An 11,155-nucleotide genomic window follows, 5' to 3' on the forward strand; every position below is an offset into this window, starting at 1 on the left:
AGAAGGCGCAGGGCTGGGGGGGTGTAACGGCAGCCCCGGCGGCAGCGGCGGCGGTTAGGGCAGGCAGGGCTCGGGAGCAGGCTCCGGGCTCGAGAGGTAAAGGCTTTCTCCAGCCTCAGGCTCCCCCTCCGCCGCTTCCCCTCCCCGCCTGACCCTTGTTGTGTCTTCTCAGAGTGCACTCTCAGGACTTTCGAGCCCAGAGCTGTGTTCTTCGGTGTTCTTCAGCCGGCGCTTTCCTTCGAGCGGTGCTTTGCTTTTCTTGTGGCGGTGCTGTGCGAACCCTAAGGGGAGTGCCCTGAGCCTTGTGTCACCTTCGTCGCCGCCATGGCGGCGGCCCCTGCCCCCCAGGAGGGCACCGTGACCGTCATGGTGCGAGTGCGACCCCCGGCCCCCGGCGAGGGAGCTGCGCAGCACCCGCTGCTGAGGGTGGTCGACCATCACACCCTCCTGTTCGACCCTGAGGGGACTGCTGGTGCCTCCGGCGGTGTGCTGCCTGCTGGCCGCGGCAAGAACCCAGGCAAACATCAGAAGTTCCTCTTCGACCGGGTTTTTGCTGAGCAGGCCACCCAGGAGGAGGTGTTCCAGCACACCACCCGCCAGATGGTCGATACTCTCCTCGACGGCTACAACTGCTCTGGTGAGCCCTAGCAGCCTGCTCTGGCCCTTGCAGGAGCTCCTGCCCATCTGCCCCTGCTCTGGGTGGGCTCAGCAGAGCTGGGGGTTGGTTCCAGAAGCCCTGAGCGGCTGTGGCAGCAGTGGGGACGCAGAGGCTCTGCAGAAAGAGAAAGCCTTGACCTTGTTGTTGGCACCAAGCTGGGGCCGTGACAAGTGTGGCCGGGACAGGGCCAGTGCTGGCCTGGAGATGTCATCCGAGGGCTCTGGGGGCAGGCAGGGCCCAGGCCAGCAAGAGGAGAGCAGAGACAAGCCCAGATGAGTGTGGAGTCCTGCCTGTGGGGTGGCATCAGCTGGGAGCCCTGTGCAGGCTGGGCAGCAGGCTGGTGCAGAGGGCCCCGGGGGCCCTGCTGGACAGGATGTGAGTGGGAGGCAGCAGTGCCCCACAGCAGGAGCTGGGTTTGGGGCTGTGTCCCCAGCTGAGGCAGAGCTGGCAGCATCCCCCCAGTGCTGCTGTCGATGGAGGCTACTCTCAGGGCTCCTCCCTTTCTCCTCCCAGTGTTTGCCTACGGAGCAACCGGAGCAGGGAAAACCTACACCATGCTGGGCTCGGAGAACAGCCCTGGCATCATCTACCTCACCATGGAGGAGCTGTTCAGGAGGCTGGAGGCCAGGCAGGAGCAGAAGAGCTGCGAGGTCCTGGTCTCCTACCTGGAGGTAGGCTGTGCCCAGCTGTGCCCCTCCTGCTGCCAGGCCACCACCTCCAAGGTCTGGGCTTGTAGTGCCAGGGCTACCCCTGTGCTGCCAGCTGTGCCCAGGGCAGCCCCAGACTGGAAGCAGGCTGCCCCTGGCCAGGCTGCTGGGCTGGTGCTGCTGGCCTGCCCCCTCTGGAGCTGGGGGCCACAGGGCAATGAGGGCTTCCTGGCTGCAAGGCCTTTGGAGGAGCAGTGGCTCAGTGCCTGGCTGCTGAAGCCTCCTGAGCTGTCCCCTGCCTTAGGGCACCTTCAGCTGCTCCTGCTGGCGGCAGGTGCCAGAGGTGCTGTTGGGTGGGCAGCAGGCCCTGGGGTCCCAAGCTCCTCTGCCTGCTGCCCTCTGGGGCCCCAAGCCTCATCCTGAGCTGGAGCTGCCTGCTGCAGGTCTACAACGAGCAGATCCGTGACCTGCTGGAGCCCAAGGGCCCTCTGCCCATCCGGGAGGATCCTGAGAGAGGAGCTGTGGTTCAGGGCCTCTCCATCCAGCAGGTGGGGGTGGAAGCAGGCACAAGGTGTGGGCAGCGCTGTGCCCGCCCCAGGGGTGCCAGCTGGGACCGGGGGAGCTGGAGGGGGAGGGGAGGGCTGCGGGGCCCCGGGGCAGGGGCTGCGGGGCCCCGGGGGTGCCGGCTGGGTGGGTGCCGGCTGGCAGCAGCGCTGAGCCCGAGGCCAGAGGAGCCCTGCAGGGGCGCAGGAGGCCTCAGCCTGTGGGCGCTCGGTGCCCGTGCCGGGGCTGCGCTGATCCCTGCCCTCTGCCTGCTCCCCGCCAGCCCAGCTCGGCAGAGCAGCTCCTGCAGATGCTGCTCGGGGGCAGCAGGAACCGCACGCAGCATCCCACCGATGCCAACGCCTCCTCCTCCCGCTCCCACGCCGTGCTGCAGGTGAGGGGTGGTGCTTGGGGCAGCCCTTGGCACCGCTGCCCGGAAGGGGGCAGGCGGCGATGCTGTGCCAGGGCCGGCGTGCCAGGGCTGCTGCCGCGGCTGCGAGCGGCGAGCCCGAGCGTCCTGCGGAGCTGCAGCCTGCCCTCTGTGTGCCCTGCCAGGTCTACGTGAAGCAGCAGGACCGCGCCGAGGGCCTCGCTGGGGCCGTGCGGGTGGCCAAGATGAGCTTGGTCGACCTGGCCGGCTCGGAGCGAGCCGCGGTGGCCAAGACCAGCGGCGAGCGGCTGCGGGAGGGAGCCAGCATCAACCGCTCGCTGCTGGCCCTGCTCAGCGTCATCCAGGCGCTGGCTGGGGCCAAGGTGAGGCTGCCGCTGAGGGGCCCTGAGCGCCGTCCCCACGGCAGAGCTGCCGTGGGCTGGGCCTGGCCGGGGCTGGGAGCCGAGGGCCAGCCCCTGAGCGGAGCCTCGCTGTGCCGGGCAGGGCAAGCAGAGCCACGTCCCGTACCGGGACAGCAAGCTGACGCGGCTGCTGAAGGACTCCATCGGCGGCAACTGCCGCACCCTGATGCTGGCTGCCCTCAGCCCCTCGCCGCTCTGCTGCCAGGACACCCTCAACACCCTCAAGTATGCCAGCAGGGCCAAGGAGATCCAGGTCTCGGTGAGCACCTCGCCCCGCGGCCGGCAGCTGCTGGGGCTGGCTGGGAAGGAGCCTGGGGCAGGCTGCTGCGGGCTGCTGCCTCCCTGCCGCCTCCCTGCTGCAGCCGGGCTGCCTCTGGAGCCCCTCTCAGAGTCAGCTGCAGCCCCTCGGGCCCCACCAGCCCAGGGCAGGCTGAGGAGCTGCCCCGCTGCCGCCTCAGCGGAGGGGAAGGAGCTGTCCCGGTGCTGCTCTCAGCTCCGCTCCTCCCTCTCCCCGCAGCTCAAGAGCAACCTGCCGAGCCCGGACTCCCACGTCTGTCCGTACGTTGTGCTGTGTGCGCAGCTGAGAGCGGAGGTGAGCTGCCGGGGGCAGGGCTGGGCTCTGTCTGCGGCTCTGCTTTGCCTGGCACCCAGCCTGCTGAGCTGCTGGGGCTCAGGGCATGCTCTGAGCCAGGGCTGCCCCTTGCTCACAGGTGGCAGAGCTGCAGGCCAAGCTCCGTGCCTATGAGGATGCTGCCCGCGGGGCACAGAGCCAGGCGCCAGAGCCGCTGCCTGCCCTCGGCTCCAGCCCCTTGGAGCTGCCCAGGTGAGGCTGCTGGGCAGGAGGGAGGGAGCCTGGGCTGGCACCTTGGGGTCCCCCAGGGCCAGGAGCTTGCAGAGTTTGGCTGCTGGCTGCAGCCCAAGTGGCTGCCAGGATGCAGCTGAGCTGCTCTGCTGCTGTGCCACAGCCTCTCCGCTGCCCAGCTGGAGTGAGGAGCCTGGCAGCCCCCAGAGCTGGGGGACAAAGGCCAAAGCTGCCCTTGGCTCCATCCCAAACCTTGGTAGGCCAAGGGATGGCTTCCCCAGAGGCTCTTCCCTGGCTCAGGGGCTGCTGCTGTGACTTGTGTAGGGTGGAGGAGGCTGTGCCCGAGGCGTGCCTGGAGCTCCCTGGTGGGGAGAGTGCTGGAGAGCAGCAGGAGCTGGCAGCTGGGTGTCCTGCTGCCTTGCAGCTGGCCTTGGAGGAGGTGAGAGGAGGGCTTGGCCTGGTGATGGGACCCAGCTCAGGTACCTTGCTGGGCTGCACTGGGAAGGCTGGGAGAGGGCAGGAGCTGAGCTGCTCTGGGAGGTCTGGGCTCAGCAGGTGCTGGGCTGTGGAGTGCTGGAGAAAGCTCTGAGCCTGGCAGGGAAGGGGCAGCTGGGGGCCCAGGCTCAGCTCAGCTCTGGCCTGATGCTGCTCTGGGGGCTTGCTGCAGGCTGCAGAGGAAAGGTCTGCCCCAGCCATCCAGCAGGCAGATGTGCAGCAGGAAGCAAAGGAAGCAGCCCCCCTCCTGCAGGGCTTGACTGCCAGCCAGCCAGAGGGGTGAGTGTCCTTGTGCCCCCTCCCTGTGCCACTTGCTCCTGGCTGCTCAGAGAGTTTCAACCTTCCTGTGGTGTGCAGCCCCCTGAGGGTGCTGGAGGTGGGGGAGGGCCCAGGCCTTGGCTTACAGAGCAGTGCCTGCCCTCTGAGGTGGGATTTGGCTCCTAGAGAGCCAGTCCCAGGGGAGAAGCTCCCCTGGAAGGGTCAGCAGGGAAGGTTTCCAGGCACAGCAGCTGAGAGCCTTCAGTGCCTCTTGCCAGGCCTGGAGCTGCCTCCCCCAGGGCTCTGCTGCTGCCTCTGCTCCCCGAGGTGCTGCCCTGGCACCACCTGCTGCTGTCTGTGCCCCAATGTCCTGGCAGGGGGAAGGTCTCCCGAGGGAGGCTGCCTGTGCTGTGTGCCTGAGGCCCAGCACAGCTCTGGGGCTGCTGTTGGGTGCCCTGCAGCCCACAGGTGATCTCCCAGCTCAGGTCCTGCAGTGCCAGCCTGGGCACCCCTCAGTCTCAAAGCTTGCCTGGCCCAGAGCTCCCCCCAGGCTGTGCCCCAGCTGAGGAGGGGGCTCAGAGGTGCTGCTGGTGGTGCTGAGCCTGTCTTGGGTGCCAGGGGCTGAGGTTCAGCCCCTGACTGCTCCTTGGCTCTGTCTCTCTCTGCCCCAGGGCTGCAGCTGCTGCCAGGAGCTCCTCCCCAGAGCAGCAGTCCCTGCCCCAGGCTGGCAGCTTCCTTGCTGCTGCTGTGGCCTCTGAGGCACTGCAGCCCCTGGCCCCTCAGGAGGCTGCTGCCAGCCAGGAGCAGGCCTCCTCCCCAGGGAGGGCTGCAGAGGCCAGCAGGGCCAGCCCAGCCCAGAAGAGCCAGCAGGGCAGTGCTGCTGAGGATCCAGGTTGGTGCCCTCTCTCTCCTCTGTCCCAGGCTCTGCTGCAGGGCTGGGGGGTGGTGGGAGGCAGCTGCCAGCTGTGGGCACAGGGCAGGGGCAGAAGTTTCTCCTGCCCTGGCACCCAGTGGGGGCTGAGCCTGCCTTTATCTCCTGTGGGTGACCGCTCTGGGCTGCATCTGCCCCGCTCAGCCCAGCTGTGGCCTGGCTGCTGGCAGCCTGTGTCTGGGCGGGGCTGACCTCTTCCTCCTCATCCTCGGTGCCCATGCATGAGGCCAGCAGCAGAGCCTGGCTCTGCAGAGGCTGCTGCTGGGCACAGGCCAGGCCCTGCCACGGGGCACTTGCTCTGGGCCCAGGATGGTTGGTGCTGGCTCTTGGGCTTGGTGTGGTTTGGGGCAGTCCCAGCAAAGAGCTGAGGGGGGTGGGGGGCAGGGGGGGAGGGCCTGGGAGCTGCAGCCAGGGAGCTGACTCGGTCTCTGCTCTGCTCCTCCAGCCGAGAGCTGCGTGGCTGTGCCTGGCGCCCCCGTGACCAGCTCTCCCCTGCCAGGCTGGCAGCACCTGGCTGCGCTCAGCAGTGCCAGGCTGCTGGCCCTCAGCCCCATCGGGAAGAGGAGGAGGTCCCCTGAGATGCCAACTCCTGCCCAGCCGGCCTCTGCCTGCAGCCTCTCCCCGCGGCCCAAACGCCGGCGGCCGAGTGGGCAGCCGGCAGAGGCTGCCAGGGCGGCACAGAGCCCCCCCAGCCCCTGCCCCCCGGCTGCAGCCCCCCCAGCCCCTGTGGCGCTGCCAGCCTGGCCCTGCGGCTCCAGCCTGTGCCCGGAGAGGCTCTCCCGGAGCCGCCTGCCCCTGGCGCCGCTGGCAGCTCCCCAGGGCTGTGCCCTGCCCCCAGGCCCTGACCTGGATGGCACCTACCAGGTGTGCAGGCTGCCAGCCTCAGCCAGCCCTGGGCCCCCGGGCTGCAGGGGCCTGGAGCCCCCCAGCCAGGACCTCCTCCGGCAGCAGGATGCCCTCTCGGTGCCCAAGTGAGTGCCGCCCTGGGGCCCTCCCTGCGGGGTTGGGGACCCCCTGGGTGCCTCCTGGGGGGTGGCTGCGGCTCTGTGGGGAGGGAGGGTGGGCAGGGGGCACAGGGCTGGGGGGTGGGCAGCAGTGGGCTGAGCTCACCTGGGCAGGGGTTGCTGAAGAGAAAAAGCCAAGCAGAAGGCCCCCCTGTGTGCCACTTGCCCTGGCACAGTGTGTGCCCCCTCCTCCTGCACGTAGCTGCCCCAGGGATGAGCTCTGCCTCAAAGCTTGCCTGGCCCAGAGCTCCCCCCAGGCTGTGCCCCAGCTGAGGAGGGGGCTCAGAGGTGCTGCTGGTGGTGCTGAGCCTGTCTTGGGTGCCAGGGGCTGAGGTTCAGCCCCTGACTGCTCCTTGGCTCTGTCTCTCTCTGCCCCAGGGCTGCAGCTGCTGCCAGGAGCCATGACCTCAATGTCACCTACCAGGTCTGCAGGCTGCCAGCCTCAGGCAGCAGCCCTGAGCCCTTGGGCTGCAGGGGCCTGGAGCCCCCAGGCTGGCAGCACAAGCAGGATGCCCTCTCGGTGCCCAAGTGAGTGCTGCCCTGGGGCCTTCCCTGTGGCTTTGGGGATCCTGCCCTCCATGGCTGGGTGCCTCCTGTGGGGATGGCTGCAGCTCTGTGGAGGGCAGAGGGTGGGCAGGAGGCACTTGGCCAGGAGGCACTTGGCCAGCAGGCACAGGCTGAGCTCACCTGGGCACGGCTGCACAGGGCAGAGAGCATTCCAAGGGAAGCTTTTCCTGCTCCTGCTCCTCCCTTTGGCCCTGGAGCATCCTCCAGATTGCTTCAGGAGTGCTGGCTGGGAGCAGGTTGGGCATCTGCTCTGCTGGCACTGGGGGTCAGGGCTGTGCCCTTGGGGGCCTGGGCATCTTTGGGGTGGCTTTTGGCTGGTGCAGCAAAGAGGCTCTGGCTCTTCTGGAGCCCTGTGGCTGTGCAGAGGCTGAGCCCCACCTGGCCCTGGTGGTGCAGGACACCCCCAGGGAGACCTCCTTGCTTCTGGGGCTCTGCAAATAGCTCAGAGTGAGGAGAGCTGGAAATGGGGACAGGGCAGGGCCCAGCCCCGTGCCAGGGGCAGTCAGGATCCCCCCTGGCACTAACCATCTCTGCCCTGCCTGCAGGCCCTGCAAGCTGGCCTGTGCCCCACGGACACCCTCTGTGCCCAGGCTGCCTGTGGGCTGCAGAGCCTCTGCCCTGAAGCAGGAGGCAGCTGAGAGGTGAGAGAGCTGCCAGCAGCTGCCTGTGCTCCCCAGTGTGGGCCCTGCCCCATGGCTGCAGCTGCACCTTGCCAGTGCCCTCTGCCCCGAGCCTGCCTGGGTGCCAATGGCCTCTTTGCCTCCCTCAGAGCCCTTTGCCCCCCCGGGGGTGGACAGCGGAGCCGCATCCCCCAGCTGCGCAGCAGGCAGCGAGCTGCCAAGGCCTCTGCAGCCCAGGTGAGGCTGCCCTGGGAGTGAGCCCTGCTGCTGTGCCAGCCCCGTGCCAGCTGGAGCAGAGCCCTGCCATGGGGATGGTTGGTGCTGGGGGTGGCTGCAGCCTGCTGCTGTGCCAGCCCCGTGCCAGCTGGAGCAGAGCCCTGCCATGGGGATGGTTGGTGCTGGGGGGTGGCTGCAGCCTGCTGCTGTGCCAGCCCCGTGCCAGCTGGAGCAGAGCCCTGCCATGGGGATGGTTGGTGCTGGGGGGTGGCTGCAGCCTGCTGCTGTGCCAGCCCCGTGCCAGCTGGAGGCACAGCCCTGCCATGGGGATGGTTGGTGCTGGGGGTTGGCTGCAGCCTGCTGCTGTGCCAGCCCCGTGCCAGCTGGAGCAGAGCCCTGCCATGGGGATGGTTGGTGCTGGGGGTGGCTGCAGCCTGCTGCTGTGCCAGCCCCGTGCCAGCTGGAGGCACAGCCCTGCCATGGGGATGGTTGGTGCTGGGGGAGGGCAATAGAGCAGGTATCTGCCAGGGCCTGGGTGTGCCCGGCGCTGCCTGCTGCCCTTCTCTCCTCTCTCTGCAGCCCCAGAGCATCCTTCAGGCCCTCTGAGCAGCAGCGCAGCAGGAGCAGCCCCAGAGTGCCTCCAGCCCCGGGTGAGAGAGCAGAGCCCCTGGGGAGGTGTGGACAGCCCTGGGCGTGCCCCGTGCGGGCCCTGGTGGGTGCCCGGTGCTGGCTTCTCAGCGCTGCTGAGGGGCAGGCGGCGCTGGGCTGGCCGCGGGGGCTGGTCGGGGCCGGAGCTGCCGGCAGGGAGCTGGGAGGAGAAGCTGCCAGGGCAGGGCTGGGGCTGAGGGCAAAGATGGCGGCCGGGCCCCGGCGGCCTACGGCTCCCATGGTGCTCTGCGCGGGCGGGAGGGGGCGGGGCTGTCGGCGTTCGAGAGCCAATGGGGGGCTGCGTTCGGGCACCGGCCAGTGAGCGCAGGGGGCGTGTCCGGCGGCAGCGTTTGAAGCCCTGCGGCGCAGGCGGCGGTGAGTAGCGCTGGGGCCCCGGGAGCGGCGAGGCAGAGGGATGGGGACGGCTGCGGGGAGCGGGGGCTGGGGGAGGCAGGGAGTGCTGGAGGCGGCGGTGGCAGCGCTGGGGGGAAGCTGGGGAGGGCGCCGGGGAGGGCTAGAGGCCGGGGATGTGGGCGTGGGGAGGGGGTTGCGGATCAGGGATCAGGGCTCTGGATGTGGGGGCGTCCCGGGGCGGTTGTAGGAGCGTTAGGGTGGCTGTGGGGACCCCAGGGTGATGTAGGATCCTTGCAGATGCTGGGAACCTGTAGGGCTGGAGGGTATTGGAAGGGCAGCTCTCGGGGGTACCGGTGGGAGTTACCACAGGGGGGGTGTGGGAGCAGGGTCCCGGGTGGGGGGCTGGGGGTGTCCAGGCTTTCTCCAGCCTGCGGCTCCCCCTCCGCCGCTTCCCCTCCCTGCCTGACCTTTTTTTCTCCCGAGAGTGTGCCCTCAGGACGTTGGAGCCCGGAGCTGTGTTCTTCAGCCAGTGCTGTCCTTGGAGCGGTGCTGTGCGGACCCCAGGGGCAGTGCCCTCAGCCCTGCGTCGTCGTCGCCGCCATGGTGCTGGTCCCTCCCCCCAGGAGGGCGCTGTGGCCGTCACGGTGCGAGTGCGACCCCTGGCCCCCAGGGAGGGAGCCACGCAGCACCCAGGTGCCTCCCAGCCCCGTGCCAGGGGCAGTCAGGATCCCCCCTGGCACTAACCATCTCTGCCCTGCCTGCAGGCCCTGCAAGCTGGCCTGTGACCCACGGGCACCCTCTGTGCCCAGGCTCCCTGTGGACTGCAGAGCCTCTGCCCTGAAGCAGGAGGCAGCTGAGAGGTGAGAGAGCTGCCAGCAGCTGCCTGTGCTCCCCAGTGTGGGCCCTGCCCCATGGCTGCAGCTGCACCTTGCCTGTGGCCTCTGCCCTGAGCCTGCCTGGGTGCCAATGGCCTCTTTGCCTTTCCCAGAGCCCTTTGCCCCCCGGAGAGTGGGCAGTGGAACTCCAGAGCAGGAACAGAGCTGCCCTGTCCTCTGCAGCCCAGGTGAGGCTGCCCTGGGAACCACTCAGCCAGGAATGAGCCCTGCCCCGCGGCAGCCTGCAGCCTGCTGCTGTGCCAGCCCTGTGCCAGCTGCGAGGCAAAGCCCTGGCAGGGGCATGGTTGGTGCTGGGGGGGAGGGCGGGAGAGCAGGGAGGTGCCAGTGCCTGGGTGTGCCTCAGGAGGGGAGCTGCGTTTGCTGCTTGTGCCCCAGAGCTGCCTGATGCCCTTCTCTCCTCTCTCTGCAGCCCCGGAGCATCCTTCAGGCCCTGTGAACGGCAGTGCAGCAAGAGGAGCCCCAGAGTGCTCCCAGGCTTCGGCAGCAACCTCTCTCCTTCCAGCCCCCATCCAGTGAAAACTTCAGCAGCCAGGACCCCAGCCCAAGCTGGAGGTCCCGTCGGCGGCGTCCCTGCCCCCGGTCCCGGTCCCCATCCCGTCCCGGTCCCTGGTCCCGTCGCGTCCGCCGTGTCCCTGCCCCGGTCCCTGGTCCCGTCGCGTCCGCCGTGTCCCTGCCCCGGTCCCTGGTCCCGTCGCGTCCGCCGTGTCCCTGCCCCGGTCCCTGGTCCCGTCGCGTCCGCCGTGTCCCTGCCCCGGTCCCTGGTCCCGTCGCGTCCGCCGTGTCCCTGCCCCGGTCCCTGGTCCCGTCGCGTCCGCCGTGTCCCTGCCCCGGTCCCTGGTCCCGTCGCGTCCGCCGTGTCCCTGCCCCGGTCCCTGGTCCCGTCGCGTCCGCCGTGTCCCTGCCCCGGTCCCTGGTCCCGTCGCGTCCGCCGTGTCCCTGCCCCGGTCCCTGGTCCCGTCGCGTCCGCCGTGTCCCTGCCCCGGTCCCTGGTCCCGTCGCGTCCGCCGTGTCCCTGCCCCGGTCCCTGGTCCCGTCGCGTCCGCCGTGTCCCTGCCCCGGTCCCTGGTCCCGTCGCGTCCGCCGTGTCCCTGCCCCGGTCCCTGGTCCCGTCGCGTCCGCCGTGTCCCTGCCCCGGTCCCTGGTCCCGTCGCGTCCGCCGTGTCCCTGCCCCGGTCCCTGGTCCCGTCGCGTCCGCCGTGTCCCTGCCCCGGTCCCTGGTCCCGTCGCGTCCGCCGTGTCCCTGCCCCGGTCCCTGGTCCCGTCGCGTCCGCCGTGTCCCTGCCCCGGTCCCTGGTCCCGTCGCGTCCGCCGTGTCCCTGCCCCGGTCCCTGGTCCCGTCGCGTCCGCCGTGTCCCTGCCCCGGTCCCTGGTCCCGTCGCGTCCGCCGTGTCCCTGCCCCGGTCCCTGGTCCCGTCGCGTCCGCCGTGTCCCTGCCCCGGTCCCTGGTCCCGTCGCGTCCGCCGTGTCCCTGCCCCGGTCCCTGGTCCCGTCGCGTCCGCCGTGTCCCTGCCCCGGTCCCTGGTCCCGTCGCGTCCGCCGTGTCCCTGCCCCGGTCCCTGGTCCCGTCGCGTCCGCCGTGTCCCTGCCCCGGTCCCTGGCCCCGTCGCGTCCGCGCCGCCCCTGCCCCGGTCCCTGGCCCCGTCCCGTCCGCGCCGCCCCTGCCCCGGTCCCTGGTCCCGTCGCGTCCGCCGTGTCCCTGCCCCGGTCCCTGGTCCCGTCGCGTC

General features: G+C 70.1%; 1 protein-coding gene and 1 long non-coding RNA gene across 2 annotated transcripts; both read left to right on the forward strand.

The window, feature by feature from the left end:
• Nucleotides 1–324: 324 nt before the first annotated feature.
• On the forward strand, nucleotides 325–8,638 carry LOC137458488 (kinesin-like protein KIF18B). The gene is made up of 16 exons (XM_068169970.1): nucleotides 325–637; nucleotides 1,172–1,329; nucleotides 1,749–1,853; nucleotides 2,132–2,242; nucleotides 2,404–2,601; nucleotides 2,723–2,899; nucleotides 3,158–3,232; nucleotides 3,351–3,463; nucleotides 3,767–3,881; nucleotides 4,110–4,216; nucleotides 4,867–5,087; nucleotides 5,572–6,097; nucleotides 6,509–6,658; nucleotides 7,243–7,338; nucleotides 7,467–7,554; nucleotides 8,113–8,638. The coding sequence occupies exons 1-16, from the start codon at nucleotides 325–327 to the stop codon at nucleotides 8,137–8,139; spliced, it is 2,580 nt and encodes an 859-aa protein (XP_068026071.1). The 3' UTR covers nucleotides 8,140–8,638.
• A 691-nt stretch (nucleotides 8,639–9,329) lies between these two features.
• LOC137458489 (uncharacterized) lies at nucleotides 9,330–10,119 on the forward strand. Its single transcript, XR_010991771.1, has 3 exons — nucleotides 9,330–9,395; nucleotides 9,524–9,598; nucleotides 9,841–10,119. It is a non-coding gene; the product is annotated as an uncharacterized lncRNA (long non-coding RNA).
• The last annotated feature ends 1,036 nt before the right edge of the window (nucleotides 10,120–11,155 follow it).

This window comes from Melanerpes formicivorus, unplaced genomic scaffold, assembly GCF_026170545.1.
Source record: "Melanerpes formicivorus ecotype bairdi unplaced genomic scaffold, bMelFor1.0.p_v2 SCAF_252, whole genome shotgun sequence".
Lineage (NCBI taxonomy): Eukaryota > Metazoa > Chordata > Aves > Piciformes > Picidae > Melanerpes > Melanerpes formicivorus.

What these genes read in the sequence shown, in the direction of transcription:
- LOC137458488 (XM_068169970.1), top strand. Translation starts at nt 325, where the DNA reads ATGGCGGCGGCCCCTGCCCCCCAGGAGGGCACCGTGACCGTCATGGTG. An exon ending in CCAAGGAGATCCAGGTCTCG is followed by an intron (nt 2,900 to 3,157) that starts GTGAGCACCTCG and finishes CTCTCCCCGCAG; the next exon opens with CTCAAGAGCAACCTGCCGAG. An exon ending in GATGCCCTCTCGGTGCCCAA is followed by an intron (nt 6,098 to 6,508) that starts GTGAGTGCCGCC and finishes TCTCTGCCCCAG; the next exon opens with GGCTGCAGCTGCTGCCAGGA.